Below are 27,956 nucleotides of genomic sequence, written 5' to 3' on the forward strand. Positions count from 1 at the left end.
CAGGCATCTGGGTAACTGGGGGGATGACATCACAATGGGGGATCATTTGGTTATCTGGGGGGGGGGGGGTAACCTAATACTGGGGGCACATCTGGCTATAATTGGTGGGGGGGGGCAATTCTGGGGGCACATATGGCTATAATGGGGGAAATTGTATCCTGGGGACACAACTGCCTATAATGAGGGGTGCCAATCCTGGCGGAGTTACTGTCTCTCTGTACTGGGGGGTGGTAGATACATGGGACACATCTGACTATACGGGGGTGCCGATATTGGGGTCACATCTGGCTAAACTGGGAGGGTTGGGCTGATACTCGGGGCACATCTGACTATATTAGGGGGGACATTAACTGGTGGAATGGTTTTATCACTGTGGCACTTTTTATTTTTAAACTGGAATTGTTAAAAACTGAGAAATAATGCATTTTTTTTAATTTTTGTTCCCTTTTTTCAATTAAAATGCCTAGAAAACAAAATTGTTCTTGGGACTAAATACCCCCCATTGAAAGCCTGGTTTGTCTTGAAAAAAAACGATATATAGATCATTTAGGTGTAGTGAGTAGGGATAAAGTTATTGCTGATTGAATAGGGACACCGTTAAAGCGTCAAAACTGCTCTGGTGAATAAGGGGAAAACAAGGTCTGGATGCGAAGTGGTTAAAGGACAACTATCCTAAAAATTGTAAAATACAAATCTATAAGATGTATATTTCTCCCAGAGTAAAATGCACAATAAATGACTTTTCTCCTAGGTTGCAGTCACTAGCTTGTGAAAGGTTGTAGTCCACAGTAGCCAGCAAAAAGTCTTGGACTAGTCGATCTCCTCATGGGGGATTTTCACGTATTCCTTTATTTATAAAAACACTTATTAGAAAGCAGTTGCTCAGTCCAATTGCCAAAATTGTGTACAAATAAGAAGGGAGGCTGGCCAGCATCTTAGTATAGATCCTTTCCAGTTGGTGCTTTTGTAAGGCATAAAGATAAATCGTGAGAATCTCTCATGAGGGAATGGACTAGTCCAAAATCTGTCAGGCTTTCACTAGCCTCTTTAAGGCCTTGTTCACATTATAGGCGTTTTTGTAAAAATGTAAGCGCGGGCGATTTTCAAAATCGCCCTGAAAACGCTTGTGCAAAGATTCTGAGAGAGTTCATATCTGAGCGGTTCGTTTGCGATCCGCTTTGAAAAGCGGTGCTTGGGCCATTTTTGAGGCGATTTGCCTCAATGGAAGGTATAGGAAAACCGCAAAACGATCACAAAATCGCTTTGGCAAGCGATTGCATGAGCGTTATTTAAAAAAAAGACACTATTGTTTACGGATTTTTTTCCGGATCAAAAGACGGAAGCGCTCTGCAAAAGCGTTTACCAAAACGCCCCCAAAAACGAGCGAATGCACAGAAAATTGCTGGAAAACACTTTGAAAGATGAGGGGGAAAAAAGGCCCACCGCGGATGGGACACGCCAGCCGAACGCAATGTGAACAAGGCCTATGTGAAGGGGACCTAGGAGAAAAGTCATTTATAGTGCATATGCTGACTCCTCGCAGCATCTGCCTCCTGTCTGGTTTAGTATAAAAGACCGAACAAAACATGGAACATTCAATGAAATGTAACTTTGTCTGCATTTCAGATCCTCTCCTAAAGATGAAGAGTTTGACTGTGTGGTGGGACATATGGAAGACATCATCATGGGCAAGCATTACTTCTCCTTTCCAATAGCGAAGTGCATTTATTACTTGTAATGGGCAACTCTGTTGGGGAGACCCAGAACTGACCAGTATGCGGGGTGAATATCCTGAAACAGCTGCAGTCAAGCTGAATATATACTGATTGAACTAAACATCTCCTGCCTATTGTTGTGTGCCTTGAAAATACGGTAGCTGTGACTGCTCAAGGCATGGACTTCACAAGACTTCTGATCGCTGCCCTATACTATTGCTTTTCCCTCCTTACCCCTCCCACTCCATGATATACCTAATTATTCAACAACACATTTCAATATTAACCCTTTGCAATCAAAAATTCATGCACACAGAAACCTGTAAGACAATACATTAAACACTAATGATGTTAAAATGGAGCAACTTTGTTGAGGAAAAAAAATCCAGTTTTGCACTAGGGCAGTTCACCAACCTTATGCTTACTCTACCAAACTGGTCCCTACACTGCCCCACGACATTAAATAGTGATTAGCAGCAAATTGGGGTTCAGAATCTTTCATAAAAGGATGCACAGATCATCCACAAATATTTCAATGGAGCAACAAACAAGCTATTTATACCGAATGGAATTAAGCCATTCCATGTGGCTGAAACACATACGCTCAGAAATGGAACTGTATTCATCTTCCAGCGACTTCAAATACACAAGACAGGTGCTAAAGAGGTGTGGTTACAAATACTAATGTTAAGTTTGCACCCCAGACTTTGTGAGTAAAGCAAGCTGTAGCACAGACCGCAATATACACGACTATTGATGTTAAAGGTGTAATGCATGATGTGTCCGGTCGTTGTGCGGATTGGTGTGGGGCAGTGTAGGGGCCAGGTCAGTGGAGGAACCGGGATGTTGGTGAACTAGCTTGGTACAACACAGCAGATTTTTATTAACTGAGATCCTCCATTGTAACATTATTTGTTTTATTGCTGTTTGTGCCAGACTGCTGTGTGAATTCATTTTGGAGTTCAAATAATTGACATTGGTGTATGGTGTTGGATTTGGCCACTCCCCTTTAGCACCTTTTTTGTCTATTTGAGATCCTTGAAAGATGAGAATAGTTCCATTTTCAGGATCCTAACATTCAAGGTTCCCTAAAATTCTGCATACCCCACATCGCTGCTCTCTGACTCCCCACCACTGACAACAATATTTGTCGCTATCTTGGAGGTAAACATGTGGGAGAGGGATTCCGTGTTCAAAACGCCTGCCAGGGGCGTTCGTGCATGGTTTCCAGAGCTGCCATTGGGCAGCTCTCCCTGGCCGCGCCCCCTGCCGCTTCCCCGCCTCCCTGAATGCTGTGAATGTGAGGATGAATCTCTCATTCCAGCGTCGTGACCCAGAGGTCACAAAAGTGAAAGTGGCCCATTGCGGCCCCCAGGAGCGGTGGAGAGCAGTGGTTTTGGAGGCTACCACTCAGCCTCCCGGATCAGGTAGCCTATTTTTTATTTTATAAGCCCATCTCTGGCACTCTTTAACTACTTTAAGAGCGCCTAACGTCAAATGGCGTTAATTCCTGGGGCTGCACTTTGCAGGAGATCGTGCGCAGGCTGCGCGCGCATCTCCTGCTCGGGGAACGGAGCTCCCCCCCCCCCCCCTTCAGTCTCCAAGCGGCGGTTGACGCTCGGGAGACTGTTAGACTGTCGCCGTCTTTACATGTAGTACAGCACTGCGATCAGCAGCAGCGGTTTACTGGAGACCAAAGAGCGATTGGCTCTCATAGGCTGAAGCCTATGACAGCCGATCGCCGTGATTGGTGGGCGGGAGGGACAGGGGGGAAAAAATACACCTTTTTAATAAAAATAAATAGAAATAAATATTTGCAAAAAACAACAACAAACAACTTGGGGTGATCAGACCCCACCAACAGAGAGCTCTGTTGGGGGGGGGGGGGGGGGGGGGGAATCACTCGTGTGTTGTGTTGTGCGGCCCTGCAGCTTGGCCTTAAAGCCGCAGTGGCCATTTTAGTAATAATTAGCCTAGTCTTTAGGGGGGTTTACCACTGTGGTCATCAAGTGGTTAAAGAGACACTGAAGCAAAAAAAATGATATGATGAATTGATTGTGTAGTATGGATATTTACTTGAACAGCAAAGAAAATATTCTCATTTTTATTTTCAGTTATGTAGTTTTTCTTATAAAATTGCATCCTTCTCTAATATTTGCAGTTTACACACTACTTAGTATTCTACATGATTTTATAGAGCAGGCAGGCGAACTTTTGAACTGTTCTCTGCAGAAAAAAAAAACAATACAGTGCCAGACACTTGAGATAACAAGCTTCAGAAGACAGAGCTTTTTGCGACTTATGAAAGTCGTGGAGCTCAATGGCTCTTTTGCATAGATAACTGGAGTTTAACTCTTCCTGTACTGGAAACAATACTGTATTAGACATGTCTCTGCTCCTAATGTTTTATTTCTTAGCTGTACCACATACGAATCATTATATCATAATTTTTTTAGCTTCAGTGTCTAAGTCCTAAAATTAGGTGTTTTCTGGCCCTGGCCCAGCTGCACACATTCATGGACAGTATAAGTACCATATTTTCCAGCGTATAAGACTGGGTGTGTAAGACGACCCCCAACTTTTCCAGTTAAAATATAAATTTTGGCATATACTCGCAATATAAGACTACCCCTCTTGACTGTTGGACATTTGTATACTGTACTGCATGTACTGGTGCTATACTGTATAAACAGGTACTGGTGCTGTACTGTATGTGGTACCCAGTATACAACAACCAGGCAATCACGGCAAGCGGTGTACCTTACTGGTGATTGGCTGGTTGTTGTATACAAAGCATGCTTGAATTGGTCAGCTATCCCTGCCTCCAAGACTACTTGTACAGCATCGCTCTTGCTGCTTTCATACGGTCGCCGCATATGGCGGGGATGCGGCTGCGGACGTTTTTGTACTGCCCTTCCCCCCCCCCCCCCCCACACCGTATGCGACAACTGCAGATTCTCCAGTCCGGCTCGGAAGTTTCAGCACCTGCCCTCTAAGACCACACCCGGCGTATAAGACGACCCCCGACTTTTGACAAGATTTTCCTGGGTTAGAAAGTAGTTCTGTGTTTTTCTGAAATGTCCTGCCTTTGCTGTTCTCCCACAGATGAGGAGTTTCAGGAGCTGCAGAGGAATTTTATGGAGAAGTATTACAATGAGTTTGAGGACACAGAAGAAAATAAGCTAACGTACACCCCGATCTTTAATGAATATGTAAGTTTTCTACCTCTTCATACTGCTGATGTGCGTTTACATAAAGCTGAAGATTGCAGGCCAGACTTAAGGGGCCCATACACCTAACGATTTTCCCGCCGATATACAGCCGATCCGATCACGGTGATCAAATCGGCTGTGAATTCGCCGCGCACACCGCTGACAGAACAATTGATTTTCGTCCGAAATCGATCATTCCCGTCGATTCCCGTTGATCCTTCCGTGCGGAAGATTTTTCTCGATCGCCGGCGGGTCAGGAGTGCATCGATAGCAGCGTTCGAATGCCCGACGACCGATGCAATACAGTGGGTATACATTACCTGCTCTGGCCGGCGCGAGTCCCCTGGTCTTTGCTGTCGTCTTCTCCGCTCCGGACCGTTCCTGCAGCTACACAGAACTTCCTGTCCCGGCAGGAAGTGTAAACAGTAGAGCGCCCTCTACTGTTTAAACTTCCCCTGGACAGGAAGTTCAGCAGCTGCAGGAATGGTCCGGAGCGGAGAAGAAAACAGCAGATACCAGGGGACTCGCGCCGGCGGAACAGGTAATGTATGCAAGGGGGGCGGCGGCAGCTCCACAGAATGTGATAGGTTTCAGGCTGAAATCGATTCACAATCAGTTGTCAGTAAAGGTGGCCATACGATCCCTCTCTGATCAGATTCGATCAGAGGGGGATCTATCTGTTGGTCGAATCTGATGGCAAATCAACCAGTGTATGGCCACCTTTAGTAGCACACATATAGAGATTAAGAGGGTTGGATAGTGATTGACATTGCTAAATCTTTCCTCCAAGATAAGCCAAGGGAATGTTTACTGCTTTCCTGTCCACACCTTTAGCTATAAAAGTCATAGCTTTCTGATTCTTTCCAGATTTTAGCATCTTAAAGCAGTGCAATGTTTTCCCTGGAAAGACTCCTAACACTAATGGTGGCCACATATGTTAACATTTTATTCTGTTTAATTTTACTCTGATTTGATTACATCGATAAATTGTATGGAAAAAAATAAATTCCATCAAAATTGTTGTTTTTCTCGATTAGCCATTTGACCACTGAGGGTTTTTTACCCCTTTAGCACCAGAGCAATTTTCACCTGTCAGCGCTCCTCCCATTCTTTTGCCAATAACTTAATCACAACGAAATGATCTAGATCTTGTTTTTTTCACCACCAATTAGGCTTTCTTTGGGAGGTACATTATGCTAAGAATAATTTTATTCTAAACACATTTTAATTGAAATAAATGGAAAAAAAAACATTATTTCTCAGTTTTCGTCTATTATAGTGTTAAAATAAAAGGTTCTACTGTGGATAAAACCCACACGTTTTTATTAGCCCATTTATCCCGGGTTATTGCAACGATTAAAATATTTCCCTAGTACAATGTAGGGCGCCAATATTTTATTTGGAAATAAAGGTGCATTTTTTCAGTTTTGCGTCCATCACTAATTACAAGCCAGTAAATTAAACAATAACAGTAATATACCCTCTTGACATACCTATTAAAAAAAAGTTCAGTCCCTTTATGTATTTTTTTTATGTAATTTTTTTTTTTCTATACAAAAAAAAGTGTTTGGGAAATATGGGAGAGTGTGGGAGTTAAATAATTAATTTTAGATGTCAGTGTTGGGATTTTTATGAAATAAAATGCATTTTGATGTAATTTTACTATTTGGCCACAAGATGTCCTCACACATTATTTCAGATTCGGAAGTAATGCATGGCACTGTAACTCCAGGAACATGCAATAACTCAGGCATCTAATAGTCTCCGGCCTTCATTGACTCAGGGACTCTGCGTTCCCATTCATTCACCTTCCAGCTAACGGGTGGTGACGGTAGTGCGGCAGCGAGCGGCGGCCGCCCGCCACTGCTGCAGACGCATATTCACGGCCCTCGGACTTCAAGTGAAGTTTTCCCAGACTGTGATTATACTGCACCTGGTGCAGTAAGTAGTTAAAATATAGATGGCCAGAGGCGTCCCTAAGTATAGGTATGTAGAGAGTACAAGCCCCGTTATAGGTAGCCAGAAAGAGGACTGGTCAGAGCTAGCGGCCGTACAGGGGGAGCCACTGGCGGTTGTAATTTACCTGTGAGCGTGTCTGAAAAGCTTTGTGAACACTGGTGCTGCTAGTGACAGCCATCATTGTCACCATGTCTGTGTGCATCATTGTGCAGATTTGCCTAGTGGAGAAATTCATTGAAGAGCAGCTCCTGCAGCGAATTCCTACTTTCAATATGAGCACTTTCATCTCCTCTCTACAGTAAGTAATGCTCATTCATCTGAATGTATGTATAATAACTACTGTCTCACTGTGTTTGTTTCCTAGTAATTGATATTTTTCTCATTTATTGGAGGGTGTTGAAGAGTTTAAGGCTAATTTCACACCAGGACGTTGCGTTTGAGGGGGCGTTAAGGTCGCATAACGTCCCCCTAACTCAACGCCTGGTGGTGCTGGATCTGGACGTCAGAGTGAGCCGCGTTGTGCAGCTCACTCTGGCGTCAGTGATGCCGTGATGCGCACTCTTGTGCGCATGCGGCATCACGTGGTCCCGCCGGCCAATCGCCGCACAGAGCGGCTGCTCCAGGAAGTAAACATTGCACGTCATAACGTGCAGTGCATATTAATTAGCCATGTGCCTGGCCGCTCTCCGCTCCTCCCCAACATTACTGAGCATGTGCAAGCAGTCTAACGCGGCTCAGCCGCGTCCAAAGTACTGCATGCAGTACGTTGTCTTGTGACGCAGCGTTACAATGTAACGCAACGTCCGCACTGTGAACAGCCCCATTGATTTTTCATTACTGTGCGGTGGGCTGCGTTACAGGCTGCTCTAACGTGCGTCTGTAACGTCCCACTGTGAAACCAGCCTAAAGGATGCATAAAGCAAAAAAATAAATCAGATTTACTTACCTGGTGTGTTCCCTCAGCCCCTGGTAGCCTATGTGTCCCTTGCCGCAGCTCCACTCTCGGGCAGTCTACCGGGGTCCCCTCCATAGCAGCCATATAAGGACTGGGACCACTGGCGGAACTTTACTATGGATCACAAAGCACCGGCAATTTCCTATGGATCACAAAGCACCGGCAATTTCCAAAATTGCATAAGCCTGAGATTTTTAACAATCGGAGCCGAAGCAATCGCAATTTGGCCCTGCATACCTTCGATGCAATTGCTCCAAAAATGCTGAAGTGCGATCGTTTAGCGCAGCCACTGTAGTGGAGCCACCCTCATAGGGTTCCACAGTTGTTGCGCTATGCCGATCGGCAAACTCTACTAAAGCGCTGCTAGTGGGTCCCGGGCCTGAGCCTGCACCAGCAGGGAACATGTAGTGCTGTTTTGCCGTGTGATTCTATAATCTTCCTTTCTGTTGCAGATCCCATCAGCAGGAAATGGCGGGAGACATATTTGATATATTGCTGACATTCACAGACTTTCTGGCGTTCAAAGAAATGTTTCTTGACTACAAAGCTGTAAGTACTAAGGAGTACCAATTAATGAAAACAAAAAAGCGTGTTTGCATAGGTTTTATTACACACCAGCAGCTTTAATTAATTGTTGGGACTAAATGGAGAAAGGAGTGATTCATCAAGTAGAACACATTCCTGCATTTCTCACTCTATCCTAAACACTGGCATGGATTTGGCCGACTGGAGTTTAACACTTGTGCACTAGATGAAGGTCATCTGAAACTATCCAATAATGATCACTTTGCCCACAAATTGTTTGTTCATCTAGTGTGCATATTGCGGCCACCCAGTGTAGTTTAACCACTTAAAGGGGAACTTCAGCCTAAACAAACATACTGTCATCAAGTTACATTAGTTATGTTAATTAGAATAGATAGGTAATGTAATCTCTTACCCACCCTGTTTTAAAAGAACAGGCAAATGTTTGTGATTCATGGGGGCTGCCATCTTTGTCATGGGGCAGCCATCTTTTTGGTTGAAAGGAGGTGACATGGAGCAGGAGACACAGTTCCAACTATCCTGTGTCCTGATTACCCCTCCCAGCTGCACACGCTAGGCTTCAAATGTCAAATTCAAAGTGTAAAAAAAAAAAAAAAAAAAAAAAAAATTTGCACCAAAACAGCAGAACGAGAACAACAAAATCAGAAATCCCATCATGCTTTGCACAGCCTCAGGGGAAAAAAGCCCAGGCAGTTTTCTTCTGTGCAGCTAAAAATGAGGCTTGTATAAGAGAAACAAAGTTCTGATGCTGTGAAACTGTTAAAGAAACACAAAGCCTTTTCAGTGCTGCTGAGTCGATTTTTAGTCCGGAGGTTCACTTTAAGCCTGAAGGGTTGTTTATTTTTTGCATCTGAGCAACTTCACCTCCCATTCATTTTCCAATAACTTTATCACTACTCATCACAATGAATTGGTCTATATCTTTTTCCGCCACCAATTAAGCTTTCTTTGGGTGATACATTTTGCTAAGAATTATTTTATACTAAATTCATTTTAACAGGAATATTAAGCATTTCAGCCCACGGGGATTTTTCACCTTATGCATCAGAGCAATTTTCACCTCCCATTCATTTGCTAATAACTTTATCACTACTTAACACAATTTATTGATCCATATCTTGTTTTTTCCACCACTAATTAGGCTTTCTTTGGGTGGTACATTTTGCTAAGAATTATATTTTTATACATGCATTTTAACAGGATTAATAGGAAAAAAATCATTTCTCCATTTTTGTCCATTATAGCTTTAAAATAATCCACGCTACCATAATTAAAACATATGTATTTTTTCCCAGTACGTCAGCTCAGACAGCACCCCTAATGAGACTTGTCTCCCTCCAACACACGGACAGGAATCTGCAAAAGATTTAAATTTGCATAATAGGCGGCCCCAGTATATAAGGCATTAGTCATCAATTACCTTCAGTTCTAGTTTCCTGTCCGGACGTGAAGGAGTGAGAGGTCTCCAGGGAGCCATCTAGTCAGGCGGCTGGGGCTCTGTTGCGGAGGTTTTCCTGGGCAGTCCGCTTCAGGGGGAGCGGTGTGGAGCCTGGCAGCACTTAGGAGGCTTCTCCTAGGAAGGCGGCGTTTTTATGCGTGCAGGGGCACGCAATGGAAACTTCCGATGCGGAAATCCGGAAGTGGTCACGACGCTGGCGTCCCACGTGACCCGGAAGTGCAGCAGGCGGCAGGGGCCGCGGCGGTGAGCTGCTTCAGCTGGGGATTATGCAAATTCTTCAGGAGCAGGTATTTTAGCCTCTCAAATCCTGGTCTCAGATGTGTTGTAAGCTGGGATCATGGAGGACGCTGTAGGACCCTCTCCAGCATTATCTGTGGAGTCTGGCTCCGAAACCCCTCTGGCAAGTGGTTATATGCACACTGCTTAGCTAGTTTTTTCTATGATTATTTCATGGGGGTTCTTGGCTAATTTAGATTTGTTTGTTTGTGTTTTAGCCCAAAAGATCTGATAAATCGAGTGCGCACTCCAGTCAGGACAAGCGCACAGACACCAAGGTTGAGAAAAAATGTGCTATCTGCAACAATCGCATCTCTTCTACCTCCTCTAAGAAATTATGCCAATATTGCACTGATAAGATTGTAAAGAATGAGTCTCCTGCTGTGTTTAAAGACTTAATGGGCTGGATGAGAGCAGAAATGTCTACTGCTATTAAGGAGATAAAGGATTCGGCTATGAGCACTGCTTCTACCTCTAATATTTCTACTGTGCCTGTTGTGTTGCCTGTGGATCCTATTGCAAGCATTTCTGGAATAGTTGTTACGAATCCTCCTGCTGCTGCTATGTCTCCAGCTGGATCAGGTGCCGCCCTTCCTATTCCTCTGGGAACTAAGAGAAAGAGGTCGGGGGAAGATTTGGGTGAATCTGAACTATCAGAGGGAGAGATTTCTGCATTTGAGGAAATTTCTGAGGAGGAGGCAGTGATTAAGGGAAGCAGACCACATAGGTTTGCCTTCTCTCCTGAGCTTATGAAAGACTTTATTGCTGCCATGCATAAAACAATGGGTATAAAGACTGAGCAGAGATCCTTGACAGCCCTTGATCAGATGTATGAAAGTTTGACGGATCCCCAATCTCAATTTATCCCTGTTCATTCCTCTCTGAAGTCCGTGATTAAGAGAGAATGGGATAGTCCTGAGAGAAGAGCCTTTTGGCCTAGATCTATGTCTAGTCGCTATCCTTTTAATCCGGATGACCAGGCTTTTTGGGGACCTCCGCCTAAGCTAGATCCGTCATTATCAAGGGTTTCAAGGAAGACTGACTTGTTGTTTGAAGATTTTGGCAATCTTAGGGATCCCATTGACAAGAAGATGGACAATATCCTTCGTAGGGCCTGGGAATCATCGTCATTAACATTTAAGCCGGCAGTGGCTTCCACCGCAGTAGGGAGATCTTTGAAAACATGGCTCTTGGATGTACAATCCAAGATTGCCTCAGGTGTACCGAGAGAGGAGATACTTAACGACTTCCCAAATCTGTTTAATGCTACGGACTATCTCACTGATGCTGCTGATGACACTGTGAAATTAACTGCAAGAACAACTGCTTTAGTAAATTCCGCTAGAAGAGGGGTTTGGGTAAAGACTTGGGGGGGTGATAATTCCTCTAAATCAAGACTTTGTGGTATTCCCTGTGAAGGGGGTCTTTTGTTTGGGTCAAAACTTGATGAGACCTTAGATAGAACCGCTGACACTAAGAAAAACTTCCCCACTAAGAGAAGGTCCTTTCAATACAAACGGTCCTTTCGCGGGCCCCCAAAGTCAGAATCCAATGAGCGTCCCACCACCTCCAGAAAGAGGTGGGCTCCTTACAGAAACCAGAGAGGGAAGCCCAATCCCCCCTCAACTAGCAAGACTACAAAACAATGACATCAGGCTTCCAGTGGGAGGGAGGTTAGCCCACTTTTACGAAATATGGCATCAGTACTTCACAAACCCATGGCTTCTGCACATTGTCCTGGAAGGATACAAAATAGAGTTCGAAATGTTACCTCCCCAAAGATTCTTTGTCACTCCTCTGCCATTAGGACATACAAAACAACTAGCCCTTCAGGACGAAGTAAAATCCTTGCTTCTCAAAAGGGTAATTCGGGAGGTCCCCTCATGTCAAAGGGGTCGGGGGTTTTACTCTCCAGTATTTCTTGTTCCAAAGTCACAAGGAGGCTTTCGCTTCATTCTCAACTTAAAAGGTCTAAACAAGTCAGTAAAGTACAGGAAGTTCAGAATGAACAACATTATTTCTGTGATTCATCTTTTACAGAAGGACAGTTTCCTTGCATCTCTGGATCTGAAAGATGCGTACCTGCATATTCCCATTCATCTCTCCTCTCAGCAATTCCTCAGATTTGCAGTCCAGTTGGACGGAAAGGTAAGACATTTTCAATTTAATGCTCTTCCTTTCGGGCTATCCTCTGCGCCCTGGTTGTTTACTAAAGTCATGTCAGAGGTCTTAGCAGTTCTAAGACTGAAGTCGGTTAATGTTATTGCCTATTTGGATGACTTATTGCTTTGGGGTTCCTCTGAGAGGTTACTGTATGCCCATTTGGACTCATGTCTCTCATTCCTTCAGTCCCTGGGTTGGCTTGTCAACTGGGAGAAATCCTCTCTGACCCCTTGTCAATCTATGGAATATCTAGGGTTCAACATTGACACTGTTAATGAAAGAATTTTTCTGACTGATAAGAAGATTTCTTCTATACTAAATACTGTTCTTTCTTTTCAGAAATCAAGATCAGTCTCGCTGAGAAGGGCCATGGCCACATTGGGTCACTTAACAGCCTCATTCCCGGCAGTTCAGTGGGGCCAGCTCCACTCAAGGGAATTACAAGTGTGGATTCTAAAGAACTGGAACAGGAGATCAAGTTCCCTAGACAGGGCGGTGATGATTCCTCACAGTATCAAGGTATCCTTGATGTGGTGGCAAATCAAGAAGCATCTATCCGTGGGTCGTCTCTGGAATTATCCATCTCAGACGACGATAACGACGGATGCCAGTGCGTGGGGATGGGGGGCCCACATGGACTTTCGACCAGCTCAGGGTCAGTGGTCAGACCAGATGAAATCAAGCTCCTCCAACAGCAGGGAGCTCGAAGCAGTATGGCAGGCCTTACAGTTTTTCAGCAGCCAGATCCAGGGCCATCATGTTCTAATAAGATCAGACAACAGCAGTGTGGTGGCTTATGTGAACCGTCAAGGAGGAACAAGAAGTCACCTGCTGTGGTGCCAATCGGGTCGCATTCTCAGATGGGCGGAAGCAAATCTGGAATCGTTGAGGGCAGTCCACTTGAAAGGGACCTCAAATCACCTGGCAGACTTGTTGAGTCGGAAAGCTTTGGATCAGAACGAATGGTCAGTCAATCCTCAGATTCTTCTGGAAATTACATCTCATTGGGGATGTCCGGAGATAGACTTATTCGCAAGGAAGGAGAATGCCAGGTGTCGGAAGTTCTGTTCCCTCCACCCGAAAGACAATCCTTGGGCAGTGGACGCCTTCTCAGTGAATTGGGGCTTCCATTTGATGTATGCGTTTCCTCCAATACCGCTGTTATCCAGGGTTTTGAACAAGATTATACAGGACCAAGCACGAGTTATTCTGATTGCGCCATTCTGGCCAAAGAGACCCTGGTTCACGTTACTTCAAGCCTTGAGGGTATCAGAACCAATCAATCTTCCTCCTCATCCGGAGCTTCTGTCTCAGGGGCCATTCTTTCATCAAAATCCGGAGCTTCTGCATCTTACGGCTTGGAACCTGAATGGGGATTGTTAAAGGCAAGAGGTTTCTCAGATGAATTGGCTGGCACTTTAATCCAGAGTAGGAAGAAGGTGACTCGTCAGATCTATCAAAAAACCTGGAAGATCTTTAATGAGTGGTGTGTTGAGAGATCAATGGTCAACAATTCCCTGACTTCAGTCCTGGAATTTTTACAATCTGGGTTCCAGAAGGGGCTCAGTACCAGCACCCTAAAAGTCCAGACGTCTGCTCTGAGCGTTTTCCTGGAGAGAAGATTAGCCCAGGAGGAGTTGGTTATACGTTTCTTTGAGGCATTAAAGAGAATTAAGCCTGTGGTGAGAACAAGGATACCTCCTTGGGACTTGAATATTGTGTTGCAAGGTTTATGTAAACCTCCATTTGAACCTTTAGAACAAGCTTCTGATAAGTTTTTATCCTTAAAGACATCATTCCTCTTGGCAATCACAACCGCAAGAAGATTGGGAGAGTTGCAGGCCCTATCCATAAAAGAGCCGTATTGTGTGGTCTCAGAGGATAGGATCACCCTACGATTGGACATTGCTTTTTTGCCTAAAGTAGTATCTAAGTTTCACAGATCGCAAGAATTGTTCATTCCTTCCTTTTGTGATAATCCAGCGAATGACAAAGAAAGGACGCTTCATTGTTTAGATGTTCGAAGATGCTTGCTTCAATACCTGGAAAGGACTAAATCCTGGAGGAAGACCGAAGCAATGTTTGTAATCTTCTCAGGGAATGCCAGGGGAAGTAAAGCTTCTAAACCAACACTTGCAAGATGGATCAAACAAGCGATTACTGAAGCTTATCAAATACAGGGCAGGCAGCTGTCCTTCCCAGTAAAAGCACATTCCACGAGAGCTGTATCAACTTCATGGGCAGAGAGGGCAGGAGCCTCGATAGAGCAGATATGCAGGGCAGCAACCTGGTCCAGCCAGAACACGTTCGTGAAGCACTATAGGCTTAATGTTTTGGCTAATTCTGACCTATCCTTTGGCAGAAAAGTTCTGCAGGCTGTAGTCCCTCCCTGAATTTATATATCGTGTATATCGTCTCATTAGGGGTGCTGTCTGAGCTGACGTACTGGGAAAGACCAAATTACTTACGGTAACGTCTTTTCCAGTAGTCGCGAAGACAGCACCCCTACAACCCACCCTGGGTAAAAAAAAAAAAAAAAAAAAAAGATTAAAGATTATATGAGCATTATTACGGTGTCCGTGTCTTTTGTATAGAACTGAAGGTAATTGATGACTAATGCCTTATATACTGGGGCCGCCTATTATGCAAATTTAAATCTTTTGCAGATTCCTGTCCGTGTGTTGGAGGGAGACAAGTCTCATTAGGGGTGCTGTCTTCGCGACTACTGGAAAAGACGTTACCGTAAGTAATTTGGTCTATTTGCCCGTTTGTCTCGGTTATGACACCATTTAAATTTTGTCCCTATCACAATGCATGGCGCCAATATTTTATTTGGAAATAAAGGTGCATTTTTTCCGTCTTGTGTCCATCACTATTTACAAGCTTATAATTTAAAAAATGTTCCTAGTATACCCCCTTCAAATGCATATTTAAAAAGTTCAGACCCTTAGGTAACTATTTGTTTTTTGTTTTATATAATTGTAATTTTTTTTCCATTAAAAATTTTGGATAATATTTTGGTGTGGGAAATAAACAGTTAAATTTTAATGTTATATGTGTAAATTGTAATGTAAAAAAATATGCAGATGTAGTTTTACTATTTGGCCACAAGATGGCCACCTTGAGTTTATTTTTTTTTCTCCTTGTGCTTCTCAATCACCGGAAGCACAAGGAGGACGGGGAAACGTTGTTTTTTTTTTTTTTTTTTTTTTTGCAGAAAGACTGAAGCCTCTAGTACAGGGGTCTCAAACTCAATTTACCTGGGGGCCGCAGGAGGCAAAGTCTGGATGAGGCTGGGCCGCATAAGGGATTTCACGTGTCCCCGCCGCAAAACGAGGGCTGCAGAGCCCCCAAATCGCCTGGGGGGCAGTCCGCCGGCATTTCCTGGAAGGGGCAGAGCTTTCAGCTTCAGCTTTGCCCCTCCTGACATCAATCGCGCCGGATCGCCACTTCTACCCGCCCCTCTCACTCTTCCTTCACAAAGAGGGGCGGGGAGAGGCATCGATCTGTGCGGCAATTGACGTCAGGAGGGGCAGAGCAACAGCTGGAAGCTCTGCCCCTCAGCGCAGTCGTGGATGTTTGCCCGGGGTATTTGGGGGCTCTGCAGTCCTCGTTTAGCGGCGTGGATGCGGCGGATTACTTGGGAGCACTGAAGCGAACTATAAGGTAAAATAGGCAAAAATAGTTTGCTTCCGTGTCTCTTTTGCTTTTGCCGACGGGGGCCACAAAATATTGTATCGAGGGCCGCAAATGGCCCGTGGGCCGCGAGTTTGAGACCCCTGCTCTAGTAAGAGCACTTCGGTTTTTCTGCTAGGGACACGAATCGGTGATCAGGAACCATGTTTCCGTTCACTGATCCCAGGGCTACCGGGGGACAGCACGAGGGCGCACCCGGGAGCGCAGCAGAGCAGCCGCTTGAACGTGAATATCACGTCTAGGCGGCATAAATGGTTAAGAAAGAAATGGAAAAAAAAATCATTATTTCTCAGTTTTTGGCCATTATAGTTTGAAATTAATACATGCTACCATAATAGAAACCCATGTATTGTATTTGCCCATTTGTCCCATTTATTACACCATTTAAATTATGTCCCTATATCAATGTTTGGCGCCAATATTTTATTTGGAAATCAAGGTGCATTTTTTTTCAATTTGCGTCCATCACTATTTACAAGCCCATAATTAAAAAAAATTATATTAATATACTCCTTTGACATGCATATTTAAAAATTTCAGACCCTTAGGTAACTATTTGTTTTTTGGGTTTTTTTTTTTAATTGCAACTTTTTGTAACTCAGAAAAACTGCAGCGTCTGATGAGACACTGTCGGCTTTTCTGTGTGGGGGGGGGGGGGGGGGGGGGGGGCTTCGATCAATGAAAGGGATCTATAATCCCTTTCATTGATCGATGGGCTAACGAACTGCGCCGGGAGCGCGCGCAGCCCAACTGGACGAGAATGTTCGTCCTGTTGGGCTTAAGTGGTTAAAGAGGATCTGTAATTAAAAAAAAAAAGTGCCTCTAGGGGGGGGGGTACTTACCTCAGGAGGGGGAAGCCTCTGGATCCTATTGAGGCTTCACCCTTCGGGATCCAGTGCTTGCTCCCCCGAGCAGGACACGTGTATGTGTTTACATCCTATGCAGGCGCAGTAGCGGCTTTCCAATGGCTCAGGCGGAAATGGCTGATCCCGATGTGGTCTGCTCTACTGCGCAGGATCGGGTTTAGCTACTGCGCAGGATCTCTGGTTTAGCTATTTCCGCCGTAGCCCATCAGAAAGCCATGACGGTGCAGGAACGCAGATAGTAAACATTGCAGGCGCTGCTGCACCTGCACCACAGCCGACAAGTTTGTCGGCTCTCTCAAGGTAAGTGCCCCTTTGTTTGTTTGTTTTTTGTTACAGATCCTTTTTAAGGATCCAGCATGATGGGTCCTATATGATGCCTGAGCAGCCCCAATTGGGTTGTTTTTAGCCGTTTGTCCCAGAGCAAAAGTGTGCCGTAAATGACTCTTTTTGTAAGCGATTTTGCAGACTTCCTGACACCAGTCAAAAAGTGAACTCTTTGAACCGGAAAATAATAAATACAATGTGTTTATCCTTAAAAGCGCAAACGCAATCGCCACATAAAGCGATTTTGTAAGATTTTTGAGTTTTTCCTATACCTTCCATTGTAGCACAATCACCCTAAAAACGGTACAACGGTACATGCATCGCTTTGCTGAGCGGAAAGGTGACGAAACGCTCAGATATGAACTATCCCATAAGGATTTATTGCACAAGCGATTTTAGGGAGTTTTTTTTTTTTTTTTTAAATCGCCGGCGCTCAAAAAAACCCCGCAAAACGAACTAGGTGTGAATGAGCCCTTAGTGTTTCTAATCTGATCTTTTTGACACTTTTTACCTACAGGTTTTGGACTAGTCTGTTTCCTCATGGGGAATTCTCAGAGTTCCATTTCCTATCTAAAGCATTTACCGAATTGTAGTTGCTGAGTGTAAAGGCCAGGAAAGTGTGCAAACAAGTAGTCCGGCCATCTGACATCTTTATCTTTGCCAGGGTGTGTTTTAAAAAGAATAAAGCAGGGGTCCCCAAACTTTTTTGGTCAAGGGCCGGGTCAATATACTTGAGACTGCCGGGGGGCCGGAACATGCATAAAATGATGTTTAAAAAAACATTACATTGAATCTAGGTATTGATTCCCCCCAATCATGCCCGGAGGAGAACTCCCAGCAGCAGCCATTCAGTCATGAGGTGCCCGAAGAACGTCTTTGTGCACCAGTGAAGCATACCCAGGTGACAACCTGCCGTCCAGTTGGACAGCAGTGTCACCTGATGCAGAATTGGATTGGAAGCCAGCGAATGACTGCTCGCTGGCTTCTACAATATATGGATGGGTGGTGCCAGCACTGCTATTCTATATGCGGGCCACTGATATTTAAGGGTGCAGTGGGCCACATCTATAAGTTATACATTTTGGTTTGGGGGGCCAGTGAAATAGCCTCGAGGGGCCGCATTCGGCCCGCGGGCCTTAGTTTGAGGACCACTGGAATAAAGGAACCCATTAGGTTCTCACATGAGGACTGGTCCAAAACCTGACAGTAACAGGTAAGAATCATGACATTAAAAAACCCACTATGTGACAGCTACATTGAAAGTAATTAACAGTGTATTTTACTCTGGACCATATTTGCATCTTTTATGTATACATATGCATTTTGAATGTTACTGTTTTTATTATAGTGTCTTTATTGCGATCTACTGGCCAACAGGCAACTGCTCCCATCCTATTCCAATTGGCCATCTTGGGCAACTCCCATTATAACTTACACCGATACTTGCTTTTAACTTACTGATTTTAGACACATGCTCATTTTAAAGAGACTGTAACAAATTTTTCAGTCTTATTTCTTCTATCCTATAAGTTCCTATGCCTGTTCTAATGTGCTCTGGCTTACTGCAGCTTTTCCTAATTGCACTGTCTCTGTAATAAATCTTATCTACTTTCCTCTGTCCTGTCTGTCGGGCTAAAGCTTAAGTGTGTGGAATGTGCAGGGCTGCTTGTGATTGGTTAGAAGCGATACACACCCTCTGCAGGCCCCCTGCACACTCTGTATGACTCACACACTCTGTTTATGTGAGCCTATTACAAGCTGGTTAGTTTGTTTGTAAACACTGCCTAAAACTGTTAATTACAAGCCAGGATTGCAGCAGGGAGTGGCAGAAACAGCACAGAGGGGCACAGGAGAAAATAAGGAATAGAATGGTATGCTTTTTAGTGTAAGAACATTAGAGTACATATTCTCTTTAACCTATTTTGGTTCCTGGACGTAGAAACTACGTCCAGGAACCATGCGCGGTACCGCGCGCCCCCGCGGCCAATCGCGCGTGTGCACGCGCCCTCCCGGCCGCGGATTCGGTAGCCAGGGAATCAATGTATCGGGCCATGGTGCCCGATCACTGATTCCTCTCCCCCGCTGAAAAAGCGACAGCTTCTCTTGGAAGCTGCGCCTTTTCTGGCCGTTCTCTCCCCGATGCGCCACTCTAAGCGTGTGTTACGCTTAGAGTGACGTCATGTAAACAAACTCATGGCCGCCATCTTGTGGCCAAAAAGTAATACTACAACTGAAAATAAAAATAAATTAAAATGAACACACATTTACATTATAAATCTATTGTTTACCCCCCACCCTCCCAAAACTACCCAAATAAAATGTTTACTATTAAAAAAAAAAAAACCATTACAATAAAAAAAAAAACATGTAAATATTTACCTAAGGGTCTAAACTTTTTAAATATCAATGTAAAGATGAAATATTTCTATATTTTTTTTATTTTAAACTTGTTAATAGTGATAGATGCAAAATGGAAAAAATGCACCTTTATTTCCAAATAAAATATTGTCGCCATACATTGTGATGGGGACATAATTTTAACGGTGTAATAACCGGGACATATGGGCAAATACATTACGTGAGTTTTAATTATGGAGGCATGTATTATTTTAAAAGTATAATGGCTTAAAACTGAGAAATAATGAATTTTTCCATTTTTTTCTTATTCTTCCTGTTAAAATGTGTTTACAGTAAAGTGGCTCTTAGCAAAATGTACCCCACAAAGAAAGCCTAATTGGTGGCGGAAAAAACAAGATATAGATCAGTTCATTGTGATAAGTAGTGATAAAGCTATAGGCTAATGAATGGGAGGTGAACATTTCTCACGTGAAAACCACGGAACCTGAATGGGTTAAAGAGGAGATTTTGTATGTAAAAGCTGCACAGGTCAAATTTCAGTTTATCACCTTATACTGAAATTGGCAATTTCATTACAGTGGAATCCTTTTATTAAAAACTCGGAGAGTGGGCCAAGTAGTTTACTATATCAGATATTGTCATACTGGAGCACATAAAGTATACTGCAGTACTGTATCTCATTGCAGTCGATAATTGAGAGCCATTTCTTCTTTTCAGTGCTTCAGCAAGCGAGCACAGACGGCACATAAGCTAGATCAAGATGCACAATGCTTAAAAAGACTCTGTAACAATTTTTTCAGCCTTAGTTCTTCTATCCTATGAGTTCCTATGCCTGTTCTAATGTGCTGGGGCTTACTGCAGCTCTTCCTAATTACACTGTCTCTGTAATAAATTAATGTATCTTTCCTCTGTCCTGTTTGTCGGGCTAAAAGGCTTTGATTGTGTGGAATGTGCAGGGCTGCTTGTGATTGGTAGAAGCGATACACACCCTCTGCAGGCCCCCTGCATACTCACACACTATGCTTAGCTGACCCTATAAGGGCCGGTTCACACGGACGCTTGGCGGCGTCTACCGTCAAGCGTTCGGGACCCATCGGCTAAACTCTCCCATTCAAGTGAATAGGAGCGTTTAGCATTGCGCGGTTACCGTCGATTACCGTCGATTGCATAAACGCGGCGTTCTGATCCCGATTTAACGCATCGTTTCGGCCGTCCCTAGAAGCCGCATGCAACGTCTAGGGACGGCTAGCCGGCGCGTCTTCATGTCCCCCTGCGGGGACGAGAAACGCCGATCGCGACGATCTCTGTACCGCCGCCACCGAACGGGACGTCACAGGACGACGCGACTTCCTGGCCGCCCCAACGCCGCCTGCCGTCCGTGTGAACCGGCCCTTAGAAGCTGGTTAGTTTGTTTGTAAACATTGCCTAAAACTGTTAATTACAAGCCAGGATTGCAGCAGGGAGTGGCAGAAACAGCACAGAGGGGCACAGGAGAAAATAAGGAATAGAATGGTATGCTTTTTAGTGTAAGAATATTAGAGTACAGATTCTCTTTAAAGAGAATCTGTACTCTAATATTCTTACACTAAAAAGCATACCATTCTATTCCTTATTTTCTCCTGGGCCCCTCTGTGCTGTTTCTGCCACTCTCTGCTGCAATCCTGGCTTGTAATTAACAGTTTTAGGCCTCTTGCACACTGCAAGTGATTCCGATTCAGATTCCGCTTTTTAATCAGTTTTTACATCCGATTCAGATTCCGATTTGCAGTTTGCTCCCTGCACACTGCAAATCGGAATCTGAATCGGATGTGAAAAATGATTAAAAAGCGGAATCTGAATCAGAATCACTTGCAGTGTGCAAGAGGCCTTAGGCAGTGTTTACAAACAAACTAACCAGCTTCTAATAGGCTCAGCTAAGCATAGTGTATGAGTCATTCAGAGTATGCAGGGGGCCTGCAGAGGGTGTGTATCGCTTCTACCAGTCACAAGCAGCCCTGCACATTCCACACAATCAAGCTTTAGCCCGACAAACAGGACAGAGGAAAGATACATTGATTTATTACAGAGACAGTGCAGTTAGGAAAGACTGCAGTAAGCCAGAGCAGATTAGAACAGGCATAGGAACTTATAGGATAGAAGAACTAAGGCTGAAAAATTTGTTACAGAGTCTCTTTAATATGCAAGGAGCAAGGATTTGCATGCAATAATTGTGCAACTGCTTGCACAGGAAGCATAGCTCTCACCAATTAATGCAAATACAGTACTTAGTGTTCTTCTCTGTCCATATTTCTGTGCCGCTTGGATGATACTGCAGCATTGCAGTCGTGCACTAGTAAGTCAGAGATGACAGGCAGTTCCCTCAGCAATCAGGCAGAAGCTTACACAGGAAGCATAGGTCTCACCAGGTAATGCAGGTACAGTTCTTATAGTGTACTGCTCTTTCCACATTTCTGTGCAGCCTGAAGGATACTGTAGCATTTCAGCCATACACAAGCAAATCACAGAGGTTGGGCAATTCCCTCAGTAATCGGACAGAAGCTTACACAGGAAACAAAGGTCTCACCAGTTGATGCAACTTGCAGTCTTTAGCCCATGCACCAGTTAGTGCTTATGAGGTAATCCATGCTGGTTTTGAGTAGTGTGCAGATAGTGAGCAGGTTACAAGTGGCTGCAAGGCAGCCTACCGACCAATGATTGCTCATGGGTCTCCAACTAGCGTATGGTGTAGGCGCCCTACCACTTTCCACTATAGCCGAATATAGGGACACACAGGGACCAAAGAACAGGTTCACTATAACACAGGGCTGTGGAGTCGGAGTCGGGGCAATTTTGGGTGCCTGGAGTCGGAGTCGGGAAAAAATGCACCGACTCCTAATGAATTTAAACTGTAATTAAAATAGAAAATGTGATAAAATGTTCTATTTCTCAGATAATAGTCATCATAAATAATTTATACATACAGTAATAGCTGTGCTTAGTCCACAAAAATGAAATAAACCAATCAAAATTAGTTACTTGTGCTGCTTCAATAAAGCAGTCCCCGTATTTTTAAGGTCAGATATACAAATCTGATTGTGACTGTACAGTATATATGTGTACACAGGAATCTCTTATATATACTAAATAACATCTATGCTGTAAGTATAAAGCCTGATGTGTAGCTGTGTCACTAATAGAGATGGTCAATGAGATGGAAATAATTCTGTGCTGATTCTGATTTATGCAAATGTACTTTGCTCATGAAATCAAATAATTTGATGCGTTGTTAAAATTTGGTTTGGTGACTACGAATTAAATGGTACCTGAGAAGGATGAAAAGAAAAGTTTTATACATACCTGGGGCTTCCTCCAGCCCCCTTCAGGCTAATCAGTCCCTCGCTGTCCTCCTCCGCCACCTGGATCCTCTGCTATAAGTCCTGGTAATTCAGCCAGTCAGCACAGTCCGGCCGCGTGCCGCTCCCACAACCAGGAGCGTTCTGCACCTGCACAATACTGCTGCGCAGGTGTAGTACGCTCCCGTCGGTGAAGTGTGTTCATGCGCACTACGCCAGACTGGCTCATGTACCTGGAATCATAGCAGAAGATCCAGGTGGCGGAGGAGGACAGCAAGAGACTGATTAGCCTGAAGGGGGCTGGAGGAAGCCCCAGGTATGTATAAAACTTTAATTTCATCTGTCTCAGGTTTACTTTGTTACACAGTAGTACTATACTCTACATATGCACTCTCCACAGAGCTGCAGGGAATCCACTGAGAATGTTGTGCACATTGAACACAGAGGTGTTGTCTGTCACCCATAAACCTGGTTCAGATTGTACATGAAGAATGTGTAGTAGAGGAAGAATCCGCTTATTCCCCTGCAGAGTACCTGCACATCACTCTTACATGTACTACCCACACTTACATTGCCTAGGGCCTGATAGATGTTCTTTGTTCTGGTCTGTACCTTTTTACAAGTACTCTTACCAAGGACTAGTTTTAGTCTATGACTAAAGGGAATAAATATGGCAGTCTCCATATCCTTCTCACTTCAGTTGTCTTTTAAAATTCCTAAGCGTCGGCAGTTAAGAGACGAATTTCAGGTTACATACTTTTAATAAACAAGATTGTAATATGCAAATTAGAGGAGTCGGAGTCGGTGGAATCCTAAACTGAGGAGTCAAAGTCGGTGGATTTTTGTACCGACTCCACAGCCCTGCTATAACAGAAGTTCTATTATACCAGGGTTTACTGTACCGGGTGTTACTACCATATAATTATCTGAAAAGCTGAGATGAATTGATGTACTGCTAGCCAGTAGAACACACTGAACCTTTATAACATATTATTCTGTTTATTTCAGGAAAAAGAGGGCAGAAGTATTGATTTGAGCGGTGGTTTAGTGGTGACATCGTTATCCAAATCCTCAGTATCATCATCGTAGAACCAACCAGACTTTGTGACCTTTTTCTATTTATTCAGATTTCTTCCCATTCTGTTGTCTCATGTCTCCCTATTTCCAATGGATGCTGTATATGTTTTTTTGTAAAGTGACTGTCCGTATAGTAGACCTAATGAGGCTCATTTTTAGATGAATTAGGAGTAGTCCTCCTAGTGCTGGACAAGTACTATGTGTATATATAATGTGCATGGGATATCCAATTCATGGATATGATCCTTGTGCCAAAATGTCCTCTGCAGAGTCCTACACAAGAGTCCCCAATCTTGTCCTGCGGCACTGTGCAGAGTATCTGGCCCTCACTGAGGCTATAAAGTCATCAAGCAGCACCCCATCTATAGCAGGTAACAGATTTACAGCTTTCCTTCATCTGTAGTTTATTCCTTATGTGTTATGCTGGGAATACACCATACAATTTTATGTAATGCTGGGATTACACGTTACGGTTTTTTGCAAAGAATCGTTCCGATAGATGCCTTCGATGATAAAATTCCGACATGTCCAATGTTCCGCTCAATTCTTTTCCGCTCCATTTCGCATAGAAGTGAATGGAAAAAACATAAGAAAAACGAGTGGAAGATAAGAGAATTGAGCAGAACGTGTAATCCCAGCATTGGATTTTCTGTTAGATTTACCTGCCAGATAGATAATATCTTTGACTTACCCACAGATGAATTTTTAAGATGTTTCTGATCTTTTTAAGAAAAGCCTAAAGGTGGCCACACACTATAACATTTTTTAAATATCTGTTCAATTTAAGAATTGCAATACATTTTTCTGACTGATTGTAACATTTCAAAAATATGACCAATGTACTACACTCCTATGTTCAGTTTTTTTCCTCAAATATGATAAAACTGATTGGAAACGCAGAGAAAATTGCTAGGGTGTGTATATTAATAAATTAACAATCCAACACACACCATACAATCTTTAGTAGAAATTGAAGATAAATATCTGGCATTCCCGGATCGATTTAAATCTAAAAAAAAGGAAATCCGATTGGATTTTTCAGTCAAATGAAAAAAAAGCTTTCGATTTTTTTTTTTTTTTAAAAGAACTACGATTGTTTTTATCGAATTACTGTAAAATCGGATCATTTTATTGTATCGTGTGTGGCCACCTTAACCACTTGCCGACCAAGTGATTTCCCATTGATCTGTGCTGGGTGGGCTCTTCAACCCCCAGCACAGATCGTATTGCAGGCAGGGCGATCATATTCCCCCCCCCCCTTTTTTCCCCACTAGGGGGATGTCCTGCTGGGGGGGTCTGATCGCTGCCGCTCTGCTGTGCCTTGCGGGGGGGGCTCCTCAAAGCCCCCCTCCGCAGCGCTATTCCCCCCCTCCCTCTCCTTCCCTCCCTCTCTCTGGCTCTGTGGGCGGTACAGGACGGCGATACGTCCTGTACCGCCTCCGATAGGCTTCAGCCTATCAGACGGCGGCGATCCCCGGCTTATCAGAGGCCAGGGATCGCCGATCTCCTTTACGGCGCTGCTGCAGTGCCGTGCAGTGTAAACACCGGGGATTACTTCCCCGCGTGTTTACATTTCGCCTGCGAGCCACGATCGGAGGCTCGCAGGCAGTTCACGGAGAGACCCTCCGTGAACTGACATGGAACGTTTCCATGGAAACCCGCAGACAACCAGTTTACGCCAATCGGCGTTAGCTGGTCGTCAAGAGGTTAATAAAGAACCGATTTTAGATGCGGCAAATCGTATGGAGTGATTTACAGTGTCTTGTGACCCCAGAGGGGATTCCTGCACGTCTATGACCATTGGTGCGGCGGCATTTACGCTATACAGATAGATAATTTCCAACATGTAATGGAATTTATCATGGAAATGGAAATTATCTATCTAACCATCTATCTGCCTAGAAATTAGGCATTGTTCTACTCAGCAGGAGATAATCAGAAGACAATGCACCAGAGACAATGACCAGACATGAGACAACAGAATGGGAAAATCTAATTACAGTAAATCTTAAGCCCCATCTCCACGATACGATTCTTTGTGCGACTCGATTACGATTCCATTTATGATCCAATTAAATCCGACAAAGCCGATCGAGATTTGATTCAATTCGATTTGCCATTGTTTTGCAATGGCAAATCGAATTGAATCGAATCCCGATCGGACATGTCAGATTTAATCAGATTGTAAATAGAATCGTAATCAAATTGCACAAAGAATCGTATCATGTAGATTGGGCTTTACAGAAAATCTAACAGAAAATTGTATGGTGTATTCCCAGCATTACATGCATGATCATCAACTGATTCAAGGCCACATAGGGTTTATTTGTCCTTGACAAAGGACCCTGTACGGCCCCGAAACAATTGCTGTATTATTCATGGAATACAAGTGAAAATGAAAGATTTGTTTCAGGTGCAGTGCTAACCCTCTTGAACTTGTATTGTAGATGTTGGCAACCATCGTACAGTGTGCTTTATTTCTAACTACTGTGCAGTTGGGACAATAGACTAAGATGAATAACTGTACTTCTGTTCTAGATGATGTCTGTTGATGAAAGTGGACATTGCCCCACCCTTTCATATCCGTTCTTTGTACTAGGAGCGGTTGTTGTACCTTGTGCTGCTTTGTAATGCCTGGTACACACCATGAAATTTCCTGTCAGATAGACGGGTTGATTATTTCCGACAGGTCTGGTCTGGTTTCCGACCGATTTTCCGGTCACTTGTATCTGATGGGAAATTGCATGGTGCACAGCTGTAGGCAAAATTATTGCACCACAAAAATGTTTTTCACTGAGAGTAAAAGTTCACGGCATGTGAAGGACTGTCTGTTACAGCATAGCATGCCGAGGAACTAGTTCTGCTGTAATGACCATAGAAGACTTTGTTGCCTTGCATGATTGCTAGTTATTGTCTTAGCCAATGATGTATGATTGGCTTGGCGAGCTGCACATTTTGTCTTATGGAAAGTGGGGGAATGACTGGGCACAAGGCTCATATCTCTGGTAAGCATATACCACACACAGTACACATATAGACATTATAGGTTATGGGAACACTGCAGTTTGAGCAACACTTTCTAGGGACCTGGCAAGTAGAAATTGTCTTGAAGTGGGTTGGAGGGGGGGATACTACAAGTGACCAATGGTAGGTTTTTTTTTTTATGCCTCCTCTCATCTCAAACCATTATGTCATGACACTAAATGTCCCCTCAGCTTCTCAATGCTGCTGTAGTAACAGTACAGTAAGTCTCAGTTACACTAGTCTTTATAACTCCTCCCCTTGGTCTCTCGTATAGCATTATGGTTACTGGAGGGTGAGGGGGCCAGATAAAGGACGTGTGCTCTTGTTATACAAGTATTAAGTCTCATGCTAAACCTAAAATATTTGGCCAGCTGTTCATTTGTTACGACTTAGTTTCTGAGACTGTGGTGCTTCTTTCCTTGCTGTTTTGTGTGTTTGTCTCTCTTTAACCAAACATGGTATTTCAGTGTCCTGTTCTGTTACTATGTGCATGTCCTCTCTGAACATCACTAGGTCCTCACTTACCTTCACTTCCTTGCATTTACGGAAACCTGTGCTGAATTGTAAAAGTCTTCATATATTTTTTAATAAAACTACTTGATAAATCCAGGGCAAACATTCATTGTACAGTACTTTTGAGGTACCAAAGCGTTTGTAATGGGGGGGTGTTTGGCGTTGGCAGTTTTGTCTGTAATCTGACTTGCCCAGTCAGTCAGACCTAGTCCGTCGTCCCGAGCCTTCCTATTAGCTTGTCACTATCATAGCGTTGGCGTTATAACTCCGATAATGAATTGTAGCAGCTGTGGATTTTTGGCTTTTTGAAAGGAAAATGAAAATACATTTAGGTACCATTTGACATGTGGATTTCAACAGTTTCTTTTTACATGATTACAAATGCTACACCTGTGCAAAATGTGTACTGACAGTGCTGATAAATGCAGTTACTCCAAGGTGCCCACGACTTCTCATCATTATCTGTGTCTATGGACCTTCA

At 43.8% G+C, this 27,956-nt stretch overlaps 2 protein-coding genes across 2 annotated transcripts in view; both read left to right on the forward strand.

The window, feature by feature from the left end:
- The window catches only part of ARL2BP (ADP ribosylation factor like GTPase 2 binding protein), a 36,682-nt gene extending 10,669 nt beyond the window's left edge, over positions 1-26,013 (forward strand). Inside the window, exons 3-7 of the mRNA XM_068261460.1 lie at positions 1,627-1,688; positions 4,821-4,927; positions 7,099-7,184; positions 8,294-8,390; positions 23,870-26,013. Of these exons, the coding sequence (XP_068117561.1) occupies positions 1,627-1,688; positions 4,821-4,927; positions 7,099-7,184; positions 8,294-8,390; positions 23,870-23,950 (433 nt within the window). The 3' untranslated portion in view covers positions 23,951-26,013. The remainder of the gene's footprint in view (positions 1-1,626; positions 1,689-4,820; positions 4,928-7,098; positions 7,185-8,293; positions 8,391-23,869) is intronic.
- Positions 11,533-14,734, forward strand: LOC137537566 (uncharacterized). Its single transcript, XM_068259432.1, has 2 exons — positions 11,533-12,270; positions 12,625-14,734. The coding sequence occupies exons 1-2, from the start codon at positions 11,817-11,819 to the stop codon at positions 14,676-14,678; spliced, it is 2,508 nt and encodes an 835-aa protein (XP_068115533.1). The 5' UTR covers positions 11,533-11,816; the 3' UTR covers positions 14,679-14,734.
- Positions 26,014-27,956: the final 1,943 nt, after the last annotated feature.

This window comes from Hyperolius riggenbachi, chromosome 11 (genome assembly GCF_040937935.1).
Source record: "Hyperolius riggenbachi isolate aHypRig1 chromosome 11, aHypRig1.pri, whole genome shotgun sequence".
Classification (NCBI taxonomy): domain Eukaryota; kingdom Metazoa; phylum Chordata; class Amphibia; order Anura; family Hyperoliidae; genus Hyperolius; species Hyperolius riggenbachi.

Bases quoted from the DNA above. Each gene is read 5' to 3' on its own strand.
- LOC137537566 (XM_068259432.1), top strand. From the start codon at position 11,817: ATGGCATCAGTACTTCACAAACCCATGGCTTCTGCACATTGTCCTGGA. The intron at 12,271-12,624 runs GTAAGACATTTT...CTTTCTTTTCAG, and splicing joins CAGTCCAGTTGGACGGAAAG to AAATCAAGATCAGTCTCGCT.